This window comes from Mus caroli, unplaced genomic scaffold, assembly GCF_978045245.1.
Source record: "Mus caroli unplaced genomic scaffold, Mus_caroli_1 scaffold_7, whole genome shotgun sequence".
Taxonomy (NCBI): domain Eukaryota; kingdom Metazoa; phylum Chordata; class Mammalia; order Rodentia; family Muridae; genus Mus; species Mus caroli.
Window position 1 is genome coordinate 77675051 of NW_028227262.1, and position 27041 is coordinate 77702091.

At 41.3% G+C, this 27041-nt stretch overlaps 1 protein-coding gene across 5 annotated transcripts in view; it reads right to left on the bottom strand.

The window, feature by feature from the left end:
- Chmp3 (charged multivesicular body protein 3) overlaps positions 1–27041 on the bottom strand; it is a 45553-nt gene that overhangs the window by 14417 nt on the left and 4095 nt on the right. For 4 of the 5 annotated variants that reach the window (XM_085840541.1, XM_085840539.1, XM_085840538.1 and 1 more), the window contains exons 2-3: positions 21806–21866; positions 8445–8624 (exon numbers count right to left, since the gene is read on the bottom strand). In XM_085840541.1, coding sequence (XP_085696667.1) covers positions 8445–8624; positions 21806–21866 — 241 coding nt within the window. Of the gene's footprint in view, positions 1–8444; positions 8625–10380; positions 10400–21805; positions 21867–27041 lie in introns of those variants that run through there. The other variant, XM_085840543.1, reaches the window with a different exon arrangement.

Below are 27041 nucleotides of genomic sequence, written 5' to 3' on the forward strand. Positions count from 1 at the left end.
ATCCTATAAGAAAACAGGCTGAGCAAGCCCGTACACAGCACCCCTCCACAGCTTCTCCATCAGGTGCTACGTCCAAGTTCCTGCCCTGCTTGAGTTCCTGCCCCAACTTCCTTTGAGGATGAACTGTGATGTGGAAGCATAAGCTGAATAAACCCTTTCCTCCCTAACTTGCTTTTGGCTATGGTGTTTCCTCATAGCAATAGAAACCCAAACTAAGGCACTAGACAGTATAGTGTGAACTCTCTGAGATTCACACCAATGAGCCACCGTGGAGGGAGGCTTAGTATGACACCTGGAAACAAGTCACAAATGAAAGGCTGGGCTCAAGCCTAAGGATAAGACCACAGTGGGAAACAGAAGGCTTGAAGCTTACCCAGCGAGTCTCCTACCCACTAGATGATAGTGTCTGCTCTGGGAAGAGCCTGTAGCTGCTGTCCTCAGAAAAGTGAGATAAACAGAAGTAAAACCGAGTAAGTTATGTGGGTCAACACAGAGCTACAGTTCCTTACTAGGGAAAAGCCTTCTGTGATCTGACACTATACATCTTCTTTGCAGGAAAGTGCCATAGAAGCAAATGACCATTCCCTCTCTGTGCTCATTGCTAACAGTCAAGTGACAAGTGAGCAACCTTCCCAATGTGTTACAGAATTGCATGAGTCGTTCACTCACTGCAAAGCAAGTTGCTCACTATCAGTTGCACACACTTTTCCTGTACTGCAGTGTACACACTGAACACTTAACTTCAGCAGAATCCTGACCCTAGGAAGCGTTCTTATCTAACAGAAAACATGAGTGAACAGGCAAATGCCTGTCTAACAGGCACTGAGCATTTCCAAGATAAGAAGTGTTCTTCAATTCTCTGACCACTGTCCTTAACTGAGGCTCCTTCCTCTCAGATGACTCTAGCTTACATCATTTTGACACAAAACCAGCCAATGCATTCTTTGATCCTGGATCTAGGGTGGTGGCTAGCAAGCCCTAGGGATCCTCCTGTCTCTACCCCTACAACACTTTTTACGGGAAGCAGCACCCCTCCACGGCCTCTGCATCAGCTCAAGTCTGGCCTGTTTGCACTCCTCGTCAAAGAAGAGGAAAGAGAGGAAAGGCAAATGTTAATGCATGGCAGGTAGCATTAGAAGATGGCTCAAGAATCCATGCAGCTGAAACAGGCAGTAAAGCATCTATGCCATTAAGAGGATATAAAAAGACAGGTATTAGAAAATACTAAGGTTGCTGGGAGATGGTGAAGCAGGCAAATGTTCTTGCTCTACAAGCCTGCGGATCTGAGTTCAAATTCCCGCATCTTGTAAAAAGTGTTGTAGGGGTAGAGACAGGAGGGTCCCTAGGGCTTGCTGGCCACCACCCTAGCTCCAGGATCTAAGAATGTACTGGCTGGTTTTGTGTCAAAGTGATGTAAGCTAGAGTCATCTGAGAGGAAGGAGCCTCAGTTGATAACTGTGCCCTCATGAGATCCAGTTAGAAGGAATTTTCTCAATTAGTGATCAGAGGGAGACGGCTTAGCCCATTCTGTGTGGCGCCATCCCTGGGCTGGTGGTCCTGGATTCTATAAGAAAGCAGGCTGAGTAAATACGGGGAAGCAAGCCAGTAAGCAGCACCCCTCCATGGCCTCTGCATCAATTCAAGCCTAGCCTGTTTGAGTTCCTGGCCTGACTTCCCTCAATGAACAGTGCTGTCAAAGTGTCAACTGAATAAACCCTTTACTTCACAAACTGATTTTTGGCAATAGTGTTTCATCACAGTGACAGAAACTGACCAGAAACCCTGTTTCAAAGCAATGGGTGGAAGGTGATAGATCAGGATACCCAATATCCTTCTCTGACCTCTGTATACCCACAGGTGTGTGCACCTGAACACATGTGCACACACATGCATGCACACACACACAGGTAAATCTCATGTGGGTCTATGAATCCTCTTAGATAACTTTAGTTTTGCTAGGTTGACATAAAACTAGCCAGCACAAAGACTCAGTCTCAAACAACAACAACAACAACAAAACAGTAAAATGATATAAAGATTCTCTTAAAAAACAAAACAAAACAAAACAAAACAAAACAAAACAAAACAACTAAGAGAATGTGGTCTAGTATATATACTGGGAAGAGACACACACATACACACACACACACACACACACACACACGTGTGTGTGTGTATATATATATATATACACACATATATATGTATGTATATATATTAAATTTAGTGAAGTGAGAAGGTCAAAAGGATATATGAATTTCTAAGTTCATTGTAGCCTCACAATAATCAAGACATGGAACCAAATTTACATGCTCGTCAACAAACAAATGGATAAAGAAACTACAGACTTATTTGGTTTGAATCTGAAATGTTGTTGTCACCACCTTAACCCTCATACCCAGCACCCGTCTGCTTCTGCTCAGTTTAAATGCTGGATACACTATATGGGGGTATCTGGAAACTTTGGGAACTGGGGTTTGCCTGGCAGAAGTAAGAGAAGTTCTTTGCAGGTCAGATCCAGCCCCTTTCTGTCTCACTCTCTGCAACCTCTTTACTCTGATGTGCTCTGCCATGTCCTTATGAACTGAAATGTCTGAGAGTCAAAATAAACCTGTCTCCCATAGGTCAGGTATCCTGGGCACAGTGACACCAAACTAATACAGCACAGCACTATACTACACTCAGTCCTAAAGGAGTGGAAGTCCCATCACTCGTAACAATAAGGAGGAATCTAGATAATAATAATAATTATCATAATATAATAATAATAATAATCAGTGGAACAAGGCAGACATGGAAAACAGATGAGCCATGAACCACCTACATTGTGCATCCTAATGAAAAAGATCACAGAAGTAGAATCACAGAAGTAGAGAACAATGGCTTACAAAAGATGCCAGGCAGGAGAGACTTTTGAAGGGTATAAATGTCATAAACTGCTGGCCAAATGGTAGTGAGTGTCACAGAGTCAGGAGGACTCAGTTATGAAATGTATTACACAGTAGGGTAATAAGTCAATATTAACATATACTTCAAAGTAACACACAGTGGGGCTAAAGGCACAGCCCAGAGGCAGAGGGCTTGTTTCGCATATGCACAGCCTGGGGTTCAGTCCTCAGCACTGTAACAATGTTAAAAAGCCAGGCAAGAAAGATGAAGAATATAGAATATGCTAACTGACCTAGCAGATCACAACCACATTTTATCATGGAAATGTAATTATGGTCTGTCAATCAGAAAATAAGTTCATGCTAAGTACATGAGAAAGCATTTCATTTGAGGCTCTGTAATTAATCTGTGTGTGTGTGTGTGTGTGTGTGTGTGTTTGTGTTAGATTAAAATCAAAATATAGCAGGGTAATTTAGATGCTGTCCTGAAAGGAGTTATGATGAAGAAGGGGTTTGTAGCCCTTACAGGTAAGATTCTGCCAGGAAGGTAGAAACATACTGCATCCCTGACAAAGAGAACTACGCTCTGACATGTGGTGACAGAACTGTAATTACTTACAGGGAAGTAGACAATAGCTGCAGCTATTTCAAAATCACACAGGAATTGGAGAAGCTGACTTGCTAGGACAGCCCATGCCAGAAATACACACCCAATGAGACAGTGATCTTCCCAGAGCCAAGGACACCAAAAACCTATACTATGTATGTATTACCCCACAATGTCACCGCCCAAAGTATGAACATTTCATTTTACATATTTCTGTTGTATTTTAAAACAACAAGCCCATATTCTAGGTACTTAGATATGTGCCAGTATCTAGACTTTGTTAGAAGGTATGTTTAAGGCTCATGCAGTGTAACATGCCAGAGTTTTTTTTTCCATTTTTAAGAATGAGCATTATTTTGTATGCACATGGTATGTGTGTACAAATGTGTATGCCCTGAGCACATAAGGAAGTCAGAAGACATTGGAGTTTTCTCTACTGCTATTCGCCTTATATTCTGAGACAGGGTCTCTCACTAAACATGAAGTTTGCTGTTTTGGCTAGGCTGGCAGGTCAGAGAGCTCCTGGGATTTGTCTGTCTCTTAACATCCTCACCCAATACTAGGATTATAGGCATGAGTGGCCATGCCCAGCTATTAATAGGTGCTGGAAATTCAAACTCATGTCCTCTTAGTTGTACAGCAAGCATTTTTACCCACTGAGCCATCTCCCCAGCCCCAAGGCTGAATAACATTCTAATATGTGTATGCAACATTGTATCTATCTCTCCACCCACCAATGGGCATTTACATCGTTTCCCCCTTTGGCTACTGCGAATCACATAGGAATATGTGATGGTGCACTTATCTGTTCATGCCTCTGTTTCCCATTCTTGAGTTCACACCCAGAAGCAGAATTGCAAGATCATTTGGTAATTCTATTCCTGCCCCACCTCTGAACCTCTTCCTTAACTCTTGCCCCCAGTCAAAACATGCTCATCATCTGTCTTCTTCTGCAAGCAGCTGCTGTCAGAAGGCTGTTCTTGCCAAGTATCTAATCACAACAATATATTAATAGCTGGCAAAGGGTAACATCACCCACCTGGGGACAGCTCCATTTTAATAAGAGAACATCTTAATGAAAAAACCCTTCAGAGCAGTCACAGGCTAGGGCTGATACAGAGCTCTAGGGCCAAGACTAGCAAACTGTGCTTGGGAACTCTGGTTATAAGCCTTGCTTGTTTCCTACTCCCAGAATGGAGACTTTCCTTTGCTTCCTTCCTTCTGGGGTTCGATACTGTTACCCCTCAGCTGTATTAAATTTCCCAACATAAACATTCCAGCACAGTCACTGATTTTGAGGCACCAGCCCAGTTAGTCCCAGGTGATCCTTTCTGTTGCAGCAGCATGTTTTCCTCCAGAGCTCTCAGTGTCCTTCATTAATGGCCTTGCAGTCTTGCCAGGCTCCCTCCCTTACGCTTGCTTAGGTGTCACTAAGGTCTCTCCACTCTATTCACATTTACCTTTCTTTCCATGCCTTCATTCCATTCCATTTCCTCTCAGGCCCTAGGATCTCCATCTTTGGCATCAGAGTCCCCTGAGCCTATAGTTTGTGTTCACAATAACCCAAAGTTAGTTCTCCATACCCACAGTGTGAGGTTAAATCCCTTACCTAACTTTGAAAACTCTGACTTCAACCTTCCTTTCCAGCCCCCCTTTCCAACTTTCTCCTCAGCGCACTCTTGTCAAACTCTCCTGAACACAGCTTGAAATATTTCAGCTGTCTTTGTGCAGTTACTCCTTCCACTCAGATTCCTCCCTCGATCTCCCCAAAATATCTCAACTCAACTCCCACTGCCCTTTATCTGTACTGTCACTACAACATGCTTCACTTTAAACTTGTCTTTAAAAATCAGTCTCCAAACAGCTGTAAAAACAATATTCTGCACCTCACTGCCCATCCTTTCCAGACATCTCTACACACCCTGCTCAGAATCCCAAACTCCCAGGTCTTCCTTTAGTGTTGCAAACACAGTTCTCTGACCCCAGGGCATTTACATAAGCAGTCCTTTCAGATGTACCATCTCCCTCTCCTGACACACACACACACACACACACACACACACACACACACACCACTCATCCTCATATCCTGCTTCAGACCTCCTCAGGGCCTGAAAGACAGCTCTCTTGATTCTCTACTCCTCTTTACAGCCCTCTGGAATCTAGCAGTTTGCAATTATAAACATATATTGATTTGATCAAGCTTATTGGGGTTTTTACTTAATTTATTCCAAGTATGTGCTTTCAATTTGATTCCTAAGATAATTGTACTTATACCTTTCTGAATTTTAATTGCAACGTCAAAAGGCAGGGCAGGGGGATACAGCAAGATAGCTCCATATACAAAGGTGCCTACCAACACAGTGATGACCTGATTCCTTCCCTAGGATCCACATAACAGGAGAACTTGACTCCCAAAAGTAAGGTATACAATAAGACCCTGTCTCAAAAACAACCATCATTGGGACTGGAGAAATGGCTCAGCAGTTAAGATCACTGATTGCTCTTTCAAAGTTCAATTTCCAGCAACCATATGGTATTTCACAACCATCTGCAATGGGATATGATGCCTTCTTCTGGTGTGTCTCAAGACAGCTATAATGTAATTTATATATATGTATATATATGTGTGTATATATATATACATATATATATATACATCCATATATATACACACACACATATATATATACACACACACACATATATATACATACATATATATATACACACACATATATATACATACATATATATATAATAAATCTTAAAAAACAAAAACAACCATCATTAACAAGACCCCCTCCCCAATTAAGCCTAATGTAATTTGACCTACGTCAAAGAGACCAAAAAGGAAAGGTGCTATTCAAGACTTTAGCCTTTAGTTAATACAGGGATATCACACTATTGCTGAGAAATCTTACAAATACCTAAAAACAATAAGCAGATAATGTATATAAGAAGCAATTACAATAAAAATAGGCAGTGAAGGTGCCTGAGCCCAGGTGACTTATACAAGCCTCACCTGGAAACAGAGTTAGTACAAACATTTAGACCTAGACACCCCGTAGATAAGGGATCTAAATTACAATATCATGTAGTCTGCATGTCCTGAGGGACTTTCTGAAATATAGGAGTTCTAAGATCAAAACTGGGAGATAGTAAAGAGAAAGAAAAAGGAAAGAAAAAATGCCATAAAAACTAGCTGGAAAAAATGAACTAATAAATAGAGCTAGAGATGGTTCAGTGGTTAAGAACACCTGCTGCTCTTGCAAAGGATACCACTTGTAACTCTAACTCCAAGGGGGATCAGACACCGTCTTCTGGCCTTTGCCAGCACCCACAAGCACATATATAGACATACAGATAAATTTAAAAAAAAAAAAAAAAAAAAAAGAGGGCTGGAGATACGGCTCAGTGGTTAAGAGTACAGGCTGCAATTGTAGAAGACCTGGGTTTGATTCTCAGTGCCCACACAGCAGCTAGCAGTCAGTCGTATAGAATTCCAGTTCCACTGGATACGATGTCCTCTTCTGCAGGTACTCCACACATATACTACACAGACATACATGCAGGCAAAACATTCATATACAGAAAGGAAAGCTAAATAAGATTCTAAAAAAATAAATAATAAAAGTCTCCAAAAAGTGAACTAATGAATCAAGGATTTTGCTCCACATTTAATATTCAAAGTACATATAGAAAACAACCACACACTACAGAGAAACAGTCACTAGCATTTGAACCTACTTATGGATGTGTTCTTCACAGGTGTTACATGACACTCCTTTCTAAGCTAGAGAGAGCCATGGGTTAGACAGACAAGGTGTCTGGCTCTAGTTGGACACAGTGTATACATTAAGAATACAGCAATGTGAGACATGGTGGCCCATGCCTTTAATTCCAGCATTCAGGAAGCAGAGGCAAATGAATCTTTTTGAGTTCTGTGCCAACTAGGGCTACATATTGAGACTCAAGCAAACAAACAAACAAGCAAACAAACAAACAAGACTGGGGATATAGGTCTACGGTATATCACTTGCCTAGCCAATACAAAGTTCTATGTTCAGTTCCTAGCATGGTTTTTTAAAAAACTAACAGAACATGTTAATTTCATTAGAAATCAATTACTTAGAAGCCAGGCTTGGCAGCACAAGTCTTTAATCACAGCACTTGGGAGGCAGAGGCAGGAAGATTTCTGTGAGTTTCAGGCCAAATTGGTCTACAAAGTGAGTCGTGGGACAGCCAGGGCTGTTAAACAGAGAAACCCCATTAAGTAAAAAAGAGAGAGAGGGAGAGAGAGAGGGGGAAAAAAAAGAGTTATAGAGTTATGTTGTTGACAGAAGTTTTAGAAGAAGCCTTACTGTGTGCCTAACATCTTAATTGAGACCTGTAGGATAAGGACCAATCATTTCAAGAGATGGGGCACTGTGTACTTGTAGAGATCATTAAATACAAAGGTTCTAGGATAAGCATACGCTGATCCAGTTCCAGGAACTGAGAGAGCAGTACAGATGGATGTAGAGAAGGAAGGAGACAAGGAGGAGATGAAGTCAGAGTACACAGGGCTTCCAAGATCAAACAGAATCTGAATTTTAATCAAATGCTATGAAAAGGTATCATATCTAAATAGAATAAAAGCAGATGTTCATTTTATGAGAGTATGGACTGCAGCTGAACATATACATTCAATATGTTCTAACATCTAAACAAAGACTTCTATGTAGATTCATTATTTCAAAACCATTGGCAAAAAAGTGATTAACAAAATAATAGTAACAATAATATTCTACATTTGTACAGTACCCTAGTTAAGGCAATGTGAAAAGTTTAAAACAAAAAACAAAAAATAAAAGAGACTTGATCCTCTTCTTTCTACGCAAGGAAACCAGTGTTGACAGTAACAATGGCAGCAGCATTATTGGGGGTGTCAGGTACCTGGGCCTTACCAAGTTGGTTCTTCATGCCCATGAGCACAGAGTTCATGTGTGCTTTGGAGGCATAGAGCTTGCTCACAGCTTTCCTTGACCTGATCATCTCCTTGGCCAGAACCACACAGACTTCCTTTTGGCCCTTCTTGGCTGCATCTTTCACAGACCGTTTTACTTTCTCTTCTTCTCTTTGGATATCTAAATTTAGAACAAAATATCAAAAGCCATGGGTAGGGGCTGGAGAGGTGTTTCTGCAGTTAAATACTTGCTGCCCAATCTTGAGACCAGAGTTCAGAAGTCACAACCCACGATAGGGGGCTCACAATGCCTAACTCCAGCTCCAAGGAATAGGACGCCCTCCCTCTTTGGCCACCTGTATACACACACACACACACACACACACACACATGGGAAGGGCAAACTGGGCTTGGTAGCACTCAAACTGTTTTTATTATACTCTCATTGCATCTGTAAGTAGAAAATTATCAGAGGATAGTAGATGAAATAAAAATATTAATATAAGGGTATTTACTACTTTCTGAAACAAGACTAACATAGTTTGACAATAAGCAGAAGTATAATCCTATTATACCTTAAAAACCTTTGTGAGCCTGCTCTAACCCTGCTTGGTACCTATCTATACTGAGGAGCTTCAGAGAGCACTGTGCATGCATCTCAGAGCTTATTCTGACCATCAGTATGCAGCTTTCTTACAGGTAAGAAACAAGGGAGCACAATCTCTGAACAGTAATTGTTAAAATCCTACAGCTTACAGAGAACCTGAACACACTGAAGCATTGTACCAGCATCAACTAGAGTGTAGACATGTCTGTATTATTATAGGCTTTATAATCAGTAAAAACTTTTGGATTTTAGAAACTGTGGCAAAATACATGTAACACAATTTACCATCTTAACCATTCATAATTCTACAATTAAACATTGATTTGGACCAGCAGGCCATTCTTCCATGACAGAGTCCTGAGGGGGAGGATTAGGAGATCAGAAGATAAAGACAGAAGGCAGAGAAGATAATAAAATTTATGTCCAGGTCTTGCACAAGCTATGTCACATGCCAAGCAAGTTTATTAAATAACAAGTACAGCATCTTATATACTATTTTTAGGGGAAAATGAAACAGTCAGCAGAAGCTATAGTAGAGTGGGACTAGGTCACCAAGAAACTAACCAGACAATGTTGCACATAGGGGACATTACAGACTGAGTGCGCAATGGCCGTGGGTCTGATAACCATGGCCCTTTTGCAGAGGGAAGAGTTGGTTTCTCAGGATCTGAAACCAAAGCTCCCGAAAGGGCCCCATTTCCCTTCAGTGGGCCTCCTGATGATAAACTGGCTGAATAAGTCCAAGGCTGGATCTGGATGTGTTACACAGATGTGGGCCGATCAACCCTCCTTTCTTCAAATTGACCAAGTCTAAATTAGGGGAGGAAAACTCTCGAGAGATTTCAAAAACTCTAACCCTGAAAAGAGACTGGGCTTTTTGGCTTCCCAAATCCCACCTCAGCTTTGCAGGTCTCTTTCTCTGTATATCTGCTACATGCCTGCATCTGTCTGATGTTATCTGCGGTGTTTGTAATTTCTCCACTGCTACCTGCCACACACCAGATTTTTTTCTGCATTTTAATTATTTAACTGGCAGAGAAAATGAACCTGATCAAGACCTCTAGATTGTAAGATTGTATCAATGTAAGGAGCCCCACCTTCATTCTGAAGAGGAAGTACCACAAAACCACATTTTTCTCTGTGGAAAAAGAAGGCAACCCCTACACTGGGCACTGCTCAGTGACAACTTCCATCCTACAGCACTGGGGGAGACTTGCAGGAGATCAAATAACTTGGATGGTTTAAGTATGGTGGTACACACCTATAATCCTAGCACTCAAGAGACAGAGGGAGAATCATCATAATTTTAAATCAACTTGGGCTAACTTACTCCCAAAAATGTTGCTTGGAAAGATCCCGGTGTAGATGTTTTGTATGTTGTGAAAATCAGAAGGGGCGTGTGAAGAAGAAGTCCTACATTCCCCATCTTCAGACTCTGTCCTGAAACCCTGAAATGGGTCAAGGAGCACCACTGTCACGGCTGCTTCCTGAGATGTTAACAAATACAGAGAGAAACAGGAAACCTAAGATAAGTCTAACATGGCCAGGACGCAGAATCCTTTCAAGATGGTCTTATATTTGACTTCTTAGTATTGTATTAAGTACTTTTACAAGGTGTATCGGATGGCAGGTTTCTTGTAACTATCTTTGGCTTTGATTTAAAGATATACTCATTTATGGATTGAGTCAGAAAGTCCTCTGTACACTTTTGTAAGTTCACAAACTGGTATTAGCACTTCCATGAATGTTGAGTAAAATTCATCAGTGAAACCATTAGGTTCAAAGATTATTTTTTGTTTGAAAGGATTTTTTTAATCATTGATTCAATGATTAAGGTTGATTGAGACTTGAGACTTGAATTAGGGGCAATCATGCAATCTTATTTGGAGGACGTTCCATGCACACTTGAGAAAATGCATATTCTGCTGTTGCTGGAAATACTGTATATATCTAAATACCTATAGCTGGTTTCTTCCATTGTCCTAATACATTTCTTTACTTAACCATATGGAACAGTGAAATCTCCTACTATTAATGAAATCCTACTAATTCTTTTAATTTTTTTCCCTTTCATACTTTAAGGGTATTTAGTTAGATGGAAAATGTCTATGATCAAGTAGATATTAGATTATATTAGAACTTTTATTAATATAATAAGCTCTTTTTCTCAGGATATTTTTAATGTTTTAGAGTCTGGTTTACCGTGATATAAAGCTACACGCTTCCTCTTGGTTAAATCTGTGATGCAGTATCTTTTTCTAACTTTGTATTCTCAATCTATTTGTGGTTTTGGATTTAAACTGAGTTTGCTGTAGACAGCATATAGTTCAATAGTGTTCTTTAATGCTTTCTGACAATTTCTTTTGATGAAATGGTTTAGTTCATTTGTATCTAAAAAGGAATTAGATACAGACATTGTGATTCATGCCTATAATACCAATGAACTAGAGGGTGAGGCAGAAGTCAGACAGGCAAGCATATAGAAAACTTAGCAAGCTGGGCATCTATTTTGCTTGGGCTATGCATACATCCCTCTCCTAACAGAGCACCTAGCAACCCAGGACTCTTACCTGCATCAAGGATAAAACACCCTGCTCTAAACAACGGAAATAATCTCATCTCATAATCTTTAATAACTCCCCTTTTGTGAACAGCTTCCATTCAAACATATTCCAGGACATAGCTGGGCACTAAATGCAAGGTAGAGAACTAGAAAACTATCTTCTGAGTGAACTTTCAAAAAGAAATTCTCATGCCTATGTATATTGGGCATGTACATAATTAAAGTCAGCTGCAACAGGGAGCGGTGGCTCAGTAGTTATGAGCACTGGCCACTCTTCCAGAGGACCTGGGTTTAATTTCCAGCACTCACATGGCAACTCACAACTGTCTACAACTCCTGTTCCAGGGGATCCGACATCCTCACACAGACAGACATCCTCACACTGACAGACATCCTCACACAGACAGACATCCTCACACAGACATCCTCTCACAGACATCCTCACACAGACATCCTCACACAGACAGACATCCTCACACAGACATCCTCACACAGACAGACATCCTCACACAGACAGACATCCTCACACAGACATCCTCACACAGACAGACATCCTCACACAGACAGACATCCTCACACAGACAGACATCCTCACACAGACAGACATCCTCACACAGACAGACATCCTCACACAGACAGACATCCTCACACAGACAGACATCCTCACACAGACAGACATCCTCACACAGACAGACATCCTCACACAGACAGACATCCTCTCACAGACATCCTCACACAGACAGACATCCTCACACAGACATCCTCACACAGACATCCTCACACAGACAGACATCCTCACACAGACAGACATCCTCACACAGACAGACATCCTCACACAGACATCCTCACACAGACAGACATCCTCACACAGACAGACATCCTCACACAGACAGACATCCTCACACAGACAGACATCCTCACACAGACATCCTCACACAGACATCCTCACACAGACAGACATCCTCACACAGACATCCTCACACAGACATCCTCACACAGACAGACATCCTCACACAGACATCCTCACACAGACATCCTCTCACAGACAGACATCCTCACACAGACATCCTCACACAGACATCCTCACACAGACATCCTCACACAGACATCCTCACACAGACAGACATCCTCACACAGACATCCTCACACAGACATCCTCACACAGACAGACATCCTCACACAGACAGACATCCTCACACAGACATCCTCACACAGACAGACATCCTCACACAGACATCCTCACACAGACATCCTCACACAGACAGACATCCTCACACAGACATCCTCACACAGACAGACATCCTCACACAGACATCCTCACACAGACATCCTCACACAGACAGACATCCTCACACAGACAGACATCCTCACACAGACAGACATCCTCACACAGACAGACATCCTCACACAGACAGACATCCTCACACAGACAGACATCCTCACACAGACAGACATCCTCACACAGACAGACATCCTCACACAGACAGACATCCTCACACAGACAGACATCCTCACACAGACATCCTCACACAGACAGACATCCTCTCACAGACATCCTCACACAGACATCCTCACACAGACATCCTCACACAGACAGACATCCTCTCACAGACATCCTCACACAGACAGACATCCTCACACAGACAGACATCCTCACACAGACAGACATCCTCACACAGACAGACATCCTCACACAGACAGACATCCTCACACAGACAGACATCCTCACACAGACAGACATCCTCACACAGACAGACATCCTCACACAGACAGACATCCTCACACAGACAGACATCCTCACACAGACAGACATCCTCACACAGACAGACATCCTCACACAGACAGACATCCTCACACAGACAGACATCCTCACACAGACAGACATCCTCACACAGACAGACATCCTCACACAGACAGACATCCTCACACAGACAGACATCCTCACACAGACAGACATCCTCACACAGACAGACATCCTCACACAGACATCCTCACACAGACATCCTCACACAGACATCCTCACACAGACAGACATCCTCTCACAGACATCCTCACACAGACAGACATCCTCACACAGACAGACATCCTCACACAGACAGACATCCTCTCACAGACATCCTCACACAGACAGACATCCTCACACAGACAGACATCCTCACACAGACAGACATCCTCACACAGACAGACATCCTCTCACAGACAGACATCCTCACACAGACAGACATCCTCACACAGACAGACATCCTCACACAGACAGACATCCTCACACAGACAGACATCCTCACACAGACAGACATCCTCACACAGACAGACATCCTCACACAGACAGACATCCTCACACAGACAGACATCCTCACACAGACAGACATCCTCACACAGACAGACATCCTCACACAGACAGACATCCTCACACAGACAGACATCCTCACACAGACAGACATCCTCACACAGACAGACATCCTCACACAGACAGACATCCTCTCACAGACATCCTCACACAGACAGACATCCTCACACAGACAGACATCCTCACACAGACAGACATCCTCACACAGACAGACATCCTCTCACAGACAGACATCCTCACACAGACAGACATCCTCACACAGACAGACATCCTCACACAGACAGACATCCTCACACAGACAGACATCCTCACACAGACAGACATCCTCACACAGACAGACATCCTCACACAGACAGACATCCTCACACAGACAGACATCCTCACACAGACAGACATCCTCACACAGACAGACATCCTCACACAGACAGACATCCTCACACAGACAGACATCCTCACACAGACAGACATCCTCACACAGACAGACATCCTCACACAGACAGACATCCTCACACAGACATCCTCACACAGACAGACATCCTCACACAGACAGACATCCTCACACAGACATCCTCACACAGACAGACATCCTCTCACAGACATCCTCACACAGACAGACATCCTCACACAGACAGACATCCTCACACAGACAGACATCCTCACACAGACAGACATCCTCACACAGACAGACATCCTCACACAGACAGACATCCTCACACAGACAGACATCCTCTCACAGACAGACATCCTCACACAGACAGACATCCTCACACAGACAGACATCCTCACACAGACAGACATCCTCACACAGACAGACATCCTCACACAGACAGACATCCTCACACAGACAGACATCCTCTCACAGACATCCTCACACAGACAGACATCCTCACACAGACATCCTCACACAGACAACCTCTCACAGACAGACATCCTCACACAGACAGACATCCTCACACAGACAGACATCCTCACACAGACATCCTCTCACAGACATCCTCACACAGACAGACATCCTCACACAGACATCCTCACACAGACATCCTCACACAGACAGACATCCTCACACAGACAGACATCCTCACACAGACAGACATCCTCACACAGACATCCTCACACAGACAGACATCCTCACACAGACAGACATCCTCACACAGACAGACATCCTCACACAGACAGACATCCTCACACAGACAGACATCCTCACACAGACAGACATCCTCACACAGACAGACATCCTCACACAGACAGACATCCTCACACAGACATCCTCACACAGACATCCTCACACAGACAGACATCCTCTCACAGACATCCTCACACAGACAGACATCCTCACACAGACAGACATCCTCACACAGACAGACATCCTCTCACAGACATCCTCACACAGACAGACATCCTCACACAGACAGACATCCTCACACAGACAGACATCCTCACACAGACAGACATCCTCTCACAGACAGACATCCTCACACAGACAGACATCCTCACACAGACAGACATCCTCACACAGACAGACATCCTCACACAGACAGACATCCTCACACAGACAGACATCCTCACACAGACATCCTCACACAGACAGACATCCTCACACAGACAGACATCCTCACACAGACATCCTCACACAGACAGACATCCTCTCACAGACATCCTCACACAGACAGACATCCTCACACAGACAGACATCCTCACACAGACAGACATCCTCACACAGACAGACATCCTCACACAGACAGACATCCTCACACAGACAGACATCCTCACACAGACAGACATCCTCTCACAGACAGACATCCTCACACAGACAGACATCCTCACACAGACAGACATCCTCACACAGACAGACATCCTCACACAGACAGACATCCTCACACAGACAGACATCCTCACACAGACAGACATCCTCTCACAGACATCCTCACACAGACAGACATCCTCACACAGACATCCTCACACAGACATCCTCTCACAGACAGACATCCTCACACAGACAGACATCCTCACACAGACAGACATCCTCACACAGACATCCTCTCACAGACATCCTCACACAGACAGACATCCTCACACAGACATCCTCACACAGACAGACATCCTCACACAGACAGACATCCTCACACAGACATCCTCTCACAGACAGACATCCTCACACAGACAGACATCCTCACACAGACATCCTCACACAGACAGACATCCTCACACAGACATCCTCTCACAGACATCCTCACACAGACAGACATCCTCACACAGACATCCTCACACAGACATCCTCACACAGACAGACATCCTCTCACAGACATCCTCACACAGACAGACATCCTCACACAGACATCCTCACACAGACATCCTCACACAGACATCCTCACACAGACAGACATCCTCACACAGACAGACATCCTCACACAGACAGACATCCTCTCACAGACATCCTCACACAGACAGACATCCTCACACAGACATCCTCACACAGACAGACATCCTCACACAGACAGACATCCTCACACAGACAGACATCCTCACACAGACAGACATCCTCACACAGACAGACATCCTCACACAGACATCCTCACACAGACAGACATCCTCTCACAGACATCCTCACACAGACAGACATCCTCACACAGACAGACATCCTCACACAGACAGACATCCTCACACAGACAGACATCCTCTCACAGACAGACATCCTCACACAGACAGACATCCTCACACAGACAGACATCCTCACACAGACATCCTCTCACAGACATCCTCACACAGACAGACATCCTCACACAGACAGACATCCTCACACAGACAGACATCCTCACACAGACATCCTCACACAGACAGACATCCTCACACAGACATCCTGACACAGACACACAAGCAGTCAAATCACCAATGTACATAAAATAATAAATAAATATTTTTTTAAAAAATCAAATGCAACATAGGGTGTATATGATACCAATGAACTATTTGTGCTAATATCATACATTTTATTTTTGTATGTTACATGCCACATTATTATAAACATTTTTAAATAATGAAAGAAGAAAACACTGTTTACTTGTATTTAATTATATCGAAAATGTTTTCATTCTGTGTGTATCTAGATTTGATTTTCTTTTGGCCCTCAATTTCTAAAGATTTTTTTTACATTTACATATATGCAATTTGTCTACTGAGTTTATGTGTACTATGTGTGTGCAGGTACCCTTGGAAGCAAGAACTCCAGGGCATCAAATCCCTGGAATTGGAGTTACTGCCCGGTGTAGATGGTGAGAACCAATCCCAGGTCCTCTGAAGGAGCACTAAGTGCTTTTAGTCTCTGAGCCATCTCTACAGCCCCGGGCTACAGTTTAACATTTCTTATGCTGGCAAGAGACTCAGCTTTTAGCTTAAAAATATTTAACTTCACTTTAACCTTTGAACAGTATTCTCTCCAGATATAATTTTCCCCCTTTTTTTCCAAGACAGGGTTTCTCCATGCAACCCTGGCTGTCCTAGAACTCACTCTGTAGACCAGGCTGCCCTTGAACTCAAGAGATCCACCTGCCTCTGCGTCCCAAGTGCTGGGGTTAAAAGCATATACCACCACCGCCCAGCTTATATACAGAAATTTAGTATAAAGCTTTTTTTTCTACCATAGTAAAGATATTCTGGTTTACATCATTTTTGATAATTAAGTTTTAACCATTCTTATTGTTTTCTGTATTTATTTACTTATGGTGTTTCAGATTGAGCCCAGGGCCTCACACACTTCAGGCAACAGGTGCTCTACCACTGTTTCCTACATCTAATGTGCCTCTTTTTAGATTGTTTGTCCTATGCTTCAGTAAACTAAATATGTTGTGCCTCAATTAATTGATTCAGCTTTGAGATAATTTTTGGGCTCTATGGGCTTATTGAAAATATTTTGCTATAATTTCATCTGATCTCTTGACTCTTCTGATAAATTATACACATCAGACCACTTAACATCATCCACAGGTCACAGTAGCTCTGCTGATCTTTTTCAGGTAGCATAGTTTGTGTTACTATCTTCAAATTTTTTAATCTCCTTTTTTTTTTATAGTGTCCAATCTGTTGTTGTGTCCATTTAGTGAAGTTTTGCTTTATCTTTAAGGAGTCTTTCTTTATTTCTTTTTTTTTTTTTTTTTTTTTTTTGCTTATGACTTTGTTTTAAACATTTCTTAAGTGGAAACTTCTGATATCTTTGAAAATCAGTTGTGTTGGATGGCAGTTTTTTTTGGAGCAAACACATGAAGGAGTATTTTCCTGAAGTGGACACAAGTGAAAGGATGACACACATTTATTGGTTCACCTTTCACACATTGCTGAGCTCCACTTGCTCTGACTCCAAAAAGAGAAATGCACCAAAAAATTTCTCGAGAGGCCCCTGCTGCTTCAGTGGACTTGGGCCAATTGGCAGAGTGATGTCAGCTGATACAGACTCATGTGCTGAGGCAAGACCCGTGGAGGACACATATTTGAAGGGAGTATAAATAGGCACAGCACACAGTGACTGGGGCTTGGCTTGCTTGCACAGCTAGTTTTGCAATGCTTCTTGGTCTTGAGTCTTCACTTGAGACACAGACAAGAACTCCTGGAGTCCCTGTGGTACTAGTCCCTCCTGCTGACTTGTGCCAATTCGGCTGAGGCCTGGCTGTCTCTGCTAATTCATGCTACTGCTGCTGATTCATTTGCTATGCTGACATTACCAAACCTGACTGTTGATATATTCATGAAGGGTTTGTGAGTGGATCAAGCTGCCGCTGATTAATTCTGTGAACTGAACTGCTGATTTCCAGATAACACAGATGTGATTGGCTCCAAAGAACAACTTCTAAACATATCCTCTGCCCCCGTATCCTAATAACCTTTCTTTTCCACTACCTCTGGTGGATGGAGGGCTAGAAGAGAGGTTAAAGCATTTAAGAACCATTATTGAAAGTAGGGCTGAGCCGGGCGGTGGTGGCGCACGCCTTTAATCCCAGCACTTGGGAGGCAGAGGCAGGTGGATTTCTGAGTTCGAGGCCAGCCTGGTCTACAAAGTGAGTTCCAGGACAGGGCTACACAGAGAAACCCTGTCTCGAGAAAAAAAAAAAAAAGTAGGACTGAGAAAAAACCCTCATATTTCTTATCCCTTTTAGATTAATTGGTTTTTTTTTTTTTTTTTGGTCTATTTCTATTGTCCGATTTATTTATTTTGTCTGTGTGGGTCATTTTTCTACATCCCTGCAGTGGCCTTTTTACGTGGCACTGAGAATGACTCACTGTTAGGTGTCAAAATTTTGTAGTCCTTTAAAGAGCATTAAGTTTTATTTTGACTGGCAGCTAAGTCACTTGCAGATCAACTTCAAGACCTGTTCATGCGCTTTCCTCATAAATATGCCTTTATTCTTACCTTAATACTAAATGTAAACCTTTTCCAGTCTGTATTGAATGTCTCAGATTTTAACAAAATCTCTTTACTGTGTTTGAAAAACTAAACCATCTTCCAACCCTCTGTTGGAAACTGGAAACGGTTCAGCTTAAAACTTCCTGGCAGTTGTTTTGTCCCAGTAAGTATCCTGTCAGTCTCTGTAAGAGCCACTGTGTGTTCAGCTGCAGCCTCAGACCCTGTGGAGATCTCGAGGTCTTCCCCTGGCTATGTTCCTCTTCTCTATTACTCAGGACACAAATGTTAGCCTCCCTTACCCTGACCTCCAAATCCTCAATTCAATGAGACAACCATGTTCTTCGGGATCCCCTCCCATGCGCCACTTTCAAGAAAAGTATCTCTAACAAAAAGACAGACTATGAGGGTTCTCTTTCTGTTTCTTTTGTTATTATTCACAGTCATTGTCCAGTGTGAAAAGCAGTTGTTTCATAGTTGACGCATTCAAACTTTCATTTACAATTGAAGTAGAAGTATTAAGACCAAAATTAACACAGCTGACAATAGAATTCTCATCTCTAATTCTTTTTTAAAGTTGTGATACTATAATCCTGGGACACTTTTCTGATAGCAATCTTTTCTGTTCACAAAGGTGTTTTTTAAAATTCCTTTAAAGAAGAGAATAGTAGAATCTTATAGTATAATAGTAGAGGCAAGGGAATATCGGATGTTAAAGGTTTAAGAAAGGATAGGGCAGATCAGTGAAGTAGAGTGCAGGTGATTAGCCAAAACTAAAGCTCTAAAAACCCTTAGGGAAACTCACTACTTTCTAAGTTAATTAAAAGTTAATTTCTAAGAAATATAAATGCATGATCAACAATAAGTCTCCAAGAAGACATGGGATTATTATTAAATAAAAATCTCAGTGCCAAGGCTTACTTGTGATAACGGGGAGACCCCAGAAGCACTATAATAACACAGGCCATTGTCATTACCTTTTGGCTGCCCACCAGAAATACATGGTAAGACCATACTGCTGAGGCAGGACATATTTTGGCTACGAGACAGAAGAATCAAGCTAGAACTGACCTGAAAACTTCCTTCCTACTGGCTAGTTTCACAGTGCTGGAAAGTGCTATGCAGGCCACTGTGGGGTGGGAAGGAAATCTGTAGCTAGGATGACAACCCTCTGGAGTTCTCCCAATCCCCATTTTGTTGTCTGAGATAGGGCCGCACGTGTTTGAGGCTAGCCTTGAACTTGCTGCTTCCCAGTATTGAAATATACCTGTTAGGAGATCATGAATTGATCTTCTTGCCTCTACTTCCCAAATGCTAGGATTATAGTCAAGGGGGTCCACATCTGGTTTATATATGGAAGGTCTCAAACTCAGGATTCTATGTCAGGCAGGTACTCTGCCACCTCAGCAACATCCCCAGCCACTGCAGTCCCAACAGAGCTGGCTGGAGGCCTCAGCTTCCCATCAGTAAAAGTAAATATGTGGCCACATTTTCCCCAGTTCTCAAAATGTGCTGGTAAAATCCAAACCTAATAGTCTGTGCACCCCGTCCTTCTTCCTAACGCTATGGAAGGCAGACAGTGTTGTTTTAATGCATGCCAGCAGTAGTTTAAAAACATTTCTGTGCAGTTGAGATGGTTAACAAAGCAAGCACACTTACTCATATTGGCACATGCCATACCCACGGGCACATAAATACCCAAAAGGTAATGAATCAGGAAGGAAGACATGATATTAAAAAAAAATTACCCTCTGCTATCAATGTAACCACTTCATATGCTGACGGAGTTCAAATCCCAGCAACCACATGGTGGCTTACAACCATCCATAATGAGATCTGATGCCCTCTTCTGATGTGTCTGAACACAGCTACAGTGTTCTTATATATAACAATAAGTAAATCTTTGGGCTGGAGCAAGGGGGGCTGGAGCAAACAGAGGTCCTGTGTTCAATTCCCAGCAACCACATGATGGCTTACAACCATCTATACAGCTACAGTGTACTCATATACATAAAATAAATAAATAAATCTTTTTTTTAAAAGTGTATAGAATTGGGGTGGTGAGATGGCCCAGTGGTTTAGAGCACCAACTGCTCTTTCTGAAGGTCCTGAGTTCAAATTCCAGCAATCACATGGTGGCTCACAACCATCCGTAATGAGATCTGACACCCTCTTCTGGTGCGTCTGAAGACAACTACAATGTACTTATGTAAAATAATAAATAAATCTTTGGGCCGGAGCAAGCAGGCACTGAGCTAGCAGAGTGAGCAGGGTTGACCAGAGCGAGTAGAGGTCCTAAAAAAAAAAAAAATAATTCCCAACAATCACATGAAGGCTCACAACCATCTGTACAGCTACAGATGTATCTATGTACTCACATACATAAAATAAATATATAAATAAATCTTTTTTTTTAAAAAAGAGTATAGAATAGAAAACATAAAATAGTAATTTACCTCTTATTTGCCTGTCAACAACTCTCATTTCCTTTCTGATCTTCAGTGACCATTCATTAACCTGGGGAAAATTTTAAATAGGGAATTATCAGAGAAGCAAACATTCCTAGTCAATTTTGTACATTCTTAAAAATTCGATATTAATTCTACATTGAGTTTAGACACATTTTTTTTTTTAATTCTGTAGAAAAATCTTTAGGGCCATTTCTTTCTTCCCTTTCCTTTCCTTTCCCTTTCTTTTTTAACTAACTCTTCATTCACGGTAAACAGGCACTCCAAACTGTTTACAGCCTGGCAGGGAAGAAGAGCACTTTAGAAAGACCCTGCAGGCACACTAGTATTTTGTACATGGTACCTGGGCAAGGACAGTCTTACGGCATCAGAAGATTTTCATCTTTTACACATAATTATTTTAAAAACTACTCTGCCTGTATACTAGGAACTTATCTTTTTATGTTATTTTTCTTCCTGTCAGGTTAACTCTGAGGCACTAAATGTAGCCAAGTGGAGATACTGGTGTAGGGACTCTAATAGCTAGCACATTCTCACACCAGTGAACTGCTTTCCAATTCTCTTCCTTTTTCAAAAATACTGAAGAAAAATCTGAAGTGTCAGCTGCTGTATCATTAAAAGTAAAAGTTATATTAAATTACTGTATGCGTTTTGGCACATGACTCGGAAGAACTGAGTGACACTGCTACTACTTCAGTGCCATTCTATCACCAGCTCCTTACTGAAAGGGCTTTCAGTACTTACATCAAACCAAAAATTCTATATTAATTGGAAAGGAACAGAACTCAGAACCCTGTAACATTCACACACAAGTACATGAATTAAACTGCATTTAAAAATTCCTATCAGTAGATGTGTTTCTATTAAATTTCAAGTTTAACATTTAACAATTACTTACCAAAATCTGTAAAATATTTATAAAAACAATGATACCACTGAAAGAAATGTTTCAACACTTAAAAGCCAGCCATGACTTATAGCCCCAAAACTGGGAGACAGAAACAAGTGAATCCCTGGAGTTCACTGGCCAAGCCAACCCTGCCAAAATGGTGAGCTTCGAGTTTAATGAGCTTTTAGGGAACAAGGCAGAAAGTGACGCTCTACGTCCTCTTCTGGCATACGCACAGGAGTGTCATCTACACACACACAAAAACTTAAAGCATAAATAAAACTACGAGGAAATACAATTTTTAAATAATTAATCAGGCTAGGTTTTTTACATTTTAAGTTAAATTTATATAATATGCAACTAATCGTGTTAAAGTATATAATTGATGGTGAAACTTAGTATAACTTGCTATCAACCCTTAAAATCTTTTCATCACCATGGAATATAGTACACACCTTAAAGAATCCCTTATCTTCCCATCTACCAACTCCTTGGCAACTAGTATTTTATTTTCTATCTTTATAGAACTGGTTGTTCTGATTATATCATATAAAAACATTCATACAGTATGTGCCCTTTGGTTCTAAATTCTTTCATAGCATTTTTCAAGGTTCATGCTTGCTGTGGCATGAAAATCATCTTTTTTTTATGTTTCACCTTTAATCCCATTATATGTATACACCACAAACATTTCTCTCTTCACCTGTTGATGACCAATCGAGTTTGCTATAACTTTTGGCTATTGTTAATATTTTTAAAATGCCAGTTTCACTAGACTGGGGCAGCCCAGATGACACTTAGCGTTTTACATGCTTCCATATGTCTCTAATATTCTTTAAGAGTTCAGAAACACAGTCTGAGACCAGCAGCTCAACAAAATGTATCAAAGAGGTTCCATAAGTACAAAGATACCTTAAAGAAGATTCAAAATAGATAAAAAGAAATTTAAACAAATATTTAGTTAGTTTTAACAGTACTTTACTAACACAAAAAAGGTATTTAAATAAGTAGGAATGCAGTAACAAGGTTTTAAAAATCAATTTGTAAGTTAGACTATGTTGTGAAGACCATAAAAAAAAACCTACAGAAAGGTTGAGACTATCAAGATAAGTGCTTTATTCAAATTCACTCACTGAGGCTATTATATGCCAGGCACAACTAGATGAAGGAAACTGAAAAGAGCAAGAAGGCATCACCTACAACCAGTGCTGAGACAAACAATGCACAGAAACCAATTGTCCAAATCCTGGTTCCACCAATCCCTGAAGCTAATTCCTGGTGGATTCAAAACACAATTATGAAATAAAAGTCATTACACCAGAGTTAACTGGAAAACTAGAGACGTGGCTCAGTGAAAGAAGGCTTGCCTAAGCATACAACATAAAGCTCTCTCTCCAAGCCCTCGATCTAGGAAGAGATGCTGTCGAGTTAGAGGATTTCTTAAAACAAAACAAAACAAAACACAAAAAAGCAAAACACAGAAAACAAAACAAGCAAACAAAGCTAAGAAATGGGCTGGAGAGCTGGCCCAGCAAGCTAGGATACGTGCACTCTTACCGAGGCCCTGGGATTCCCAGCACCCGTGAAACTCCAGCTCTAGGAGATCCAATGTGCTAGGCCTCTGACTTACATGTGTTCACCCACTCCCAGATACCCACACTTAACTTAAAAATAAATCTTTAAAGCAGGAGTGAGTGGGTAGGGGAGCAGGGCGGAGGGAGGGTATAGGGAACTTTCGGGATAGCATTTGAAATGTATATAAAGAAAATATCTAATATAAATAAATAAATAAAAGAATATTACATAAAATTGATTAATATTTCCCTAAAAAATAAGTAAATAAAAAATAAATCTTTAAAATTAAGTTTTAAAAGACACAAGCAATAACCAGAAAGGAAAGGGCTGACATTTTTATTTAAATTAAAAGTAGGAATTCTTATTTTGCACAAGACTGTAATTAAAGAAAAATATCACAAATGCGAAGAAGATATTTATAACCATACCAATAACAATAATAAAAACATTTATTTAGTTTTTGAAAAAAATTTAGATGTGTTTATGTATATGAGTGTTTTGCCTACATGTCTTGTACTACATATATGCCTGGTGCCCAGAGTTCAGAAGAGGACATCAGATGCCCTGGATACAGAGTTAGTGATGGTTGTAACTCTCATGTGAGAGAGCTGGGAACCCATCAAAGTACTATATATCTGTGTGTAATAAATATATTATTATATAATATATAACACATAAACATAGTTTCAATATAATTTTACTTACTTTACTAAAAATAAGATTTTTTTCTCATACACTATATACTAACTACAGTTTCCCCTCCCTCCTCCCAGTTCCTCCCCACCTCCTCTCATTAGAAAAGAACAGGCTATCCAAGAGCTATCAAAATATAACAAAATAATATATAGTAAGATAAAACAAAGCCATCATATTGAAATTAGCCAAGGCAAACCAACTGAAGGAAAGGGGCCCCAAGAGAAGGCACAAGAATCAGTTCACTTGTTCACACACTCAGGAGTTCCATAAAAATACTAAACGGAAAGCTAGAACACATACACAGAGGACCTGGGGAAGGCCCAGTTAGGCCCTGTGCTTGCTACTTCAGTCTCTGTGGGTTCATATGAGCTTGGCTCAGTTAATTTAGAGGGCCTTGTTCTCCTGGTGTCCTCAATCCATAGGGTTCCCTGAGCTTGAGGTGAGGAGTTTAATTTAGATATCCCATTTAGAGATGTGTGCTGAACAAGTCCCCAATAAAATTTATAAAGAATTTGCATCCAGGATATATGAAGGCCTCTCATACATAAATGTCTTCTTTTAAAAAAATCAATTCCAAACATTATATATGAGAATTTTCAGGATAATGTTAGTCTTTGAACATAACTTCATCTTCTTCCAGAGAAACCTTACATGTCTTTAGCAAACATCTAACTTTAGTGGGCTGGCAACTGGTTCTCAGTAATCTGCCAAGGACAGTGATTGCCTGCAACCAGCATCAGTATTTGTGAATGCCAGTCTGTTTCCAGTCACGCCTGAGGTCTATTTTCAGAGTTATGTGCCAGAATCCTTTGCCCTTGGTACATCACAAAATTCAATCTTTTAGCCGCAGGGTCTGTCAACAGATGTGCTCAGGTGATCAGAGCATTCGTGAGCGCCTGTGACTGAGCACCCAGCTCTTTCAGGACCCTGACTGTGATGATACCCACTGCTCTCAGTGCTTTCACTAGTTGGACTTTCTGTTTACTTATCCTAGTTTTGGCAAAGGGTTGGTTTGATACAATTTATAATTGCCATTGCAGTTTTTTAACTAAAATACACCCTACTCATGTTTGATTAAAAAGACCTAGAATTGAACACGTTCCAGTAGCAAGAAACATATATGCACCCAAACTCTGGGTTCTAGGCAGCACTGCCATTATATGAGAAATAGTGGATTTTGGGTTCCAAGATGGGAGCTTACAAATCACACCAAAGAAATTGCACTAGAAAGCAAGGAAGCACTCAGAGACCATTAAGATTATGTTTAAAAGTGACAGACTCTTTAGCACCACTGACCAAACTTGTATTTCAACATCACATAAAATAATGGTGAAAAGTGACTATGACATATAAAACATTAAAATCTACAAGACTAAAATGACACTCAATAGAAAAAGCATTTCATATCTCTGGAAAACATTCTGTCAACCCCTTATTCTAACATTAGTGATTAGAGAGAGAGCAATTGGGCAGTTACTGCTCTTGCCTTTTCAGCACAAAGTGTATGTTCAGGTAACCAAGCATGCCTAACTAACAAGAAGGTCTTTACTGAAGACTGTCAGCTAACAAGTAAGAAAGGAATGATGACATTGGAAATTACCAATCAGAAAACCATTAAAAGACCATTCAATTCAGAAAGGGGTACAAACAGATGCTAAGGAATGTAAGAAAAAGGGTTAATGAGAAACTGCAGAGCCAATCCATGAAGCACCAAGGTAGCACCCTCATGTTTCAGTTTCTCTATTGCTAAGAGAAAAATTCCTTCAACCAATCATATTCAGTGAGTTTATTAAAGTAAAGCAAAACAAAACCTAGTCACAAATCAGGCAACTCCCAGAACGAGAGCAAATTCTGAGAAATCTAGGCAATATGATCGGATGGCGTTTACAGAAAACGGAGGAGAGCCAGAGAGCAAGGCAGGTACTGGAGCTTCTTAACAAGTCAACTGGCTACCACTTTGCTAGTTATTTGGTTGCAGGATCCCTTACAATTAATCAAACTGTGATTAAATCATATTGGTTTGGTAGACGCTATTGGGTCCTAAATTTAGATGCTCAATCCAAG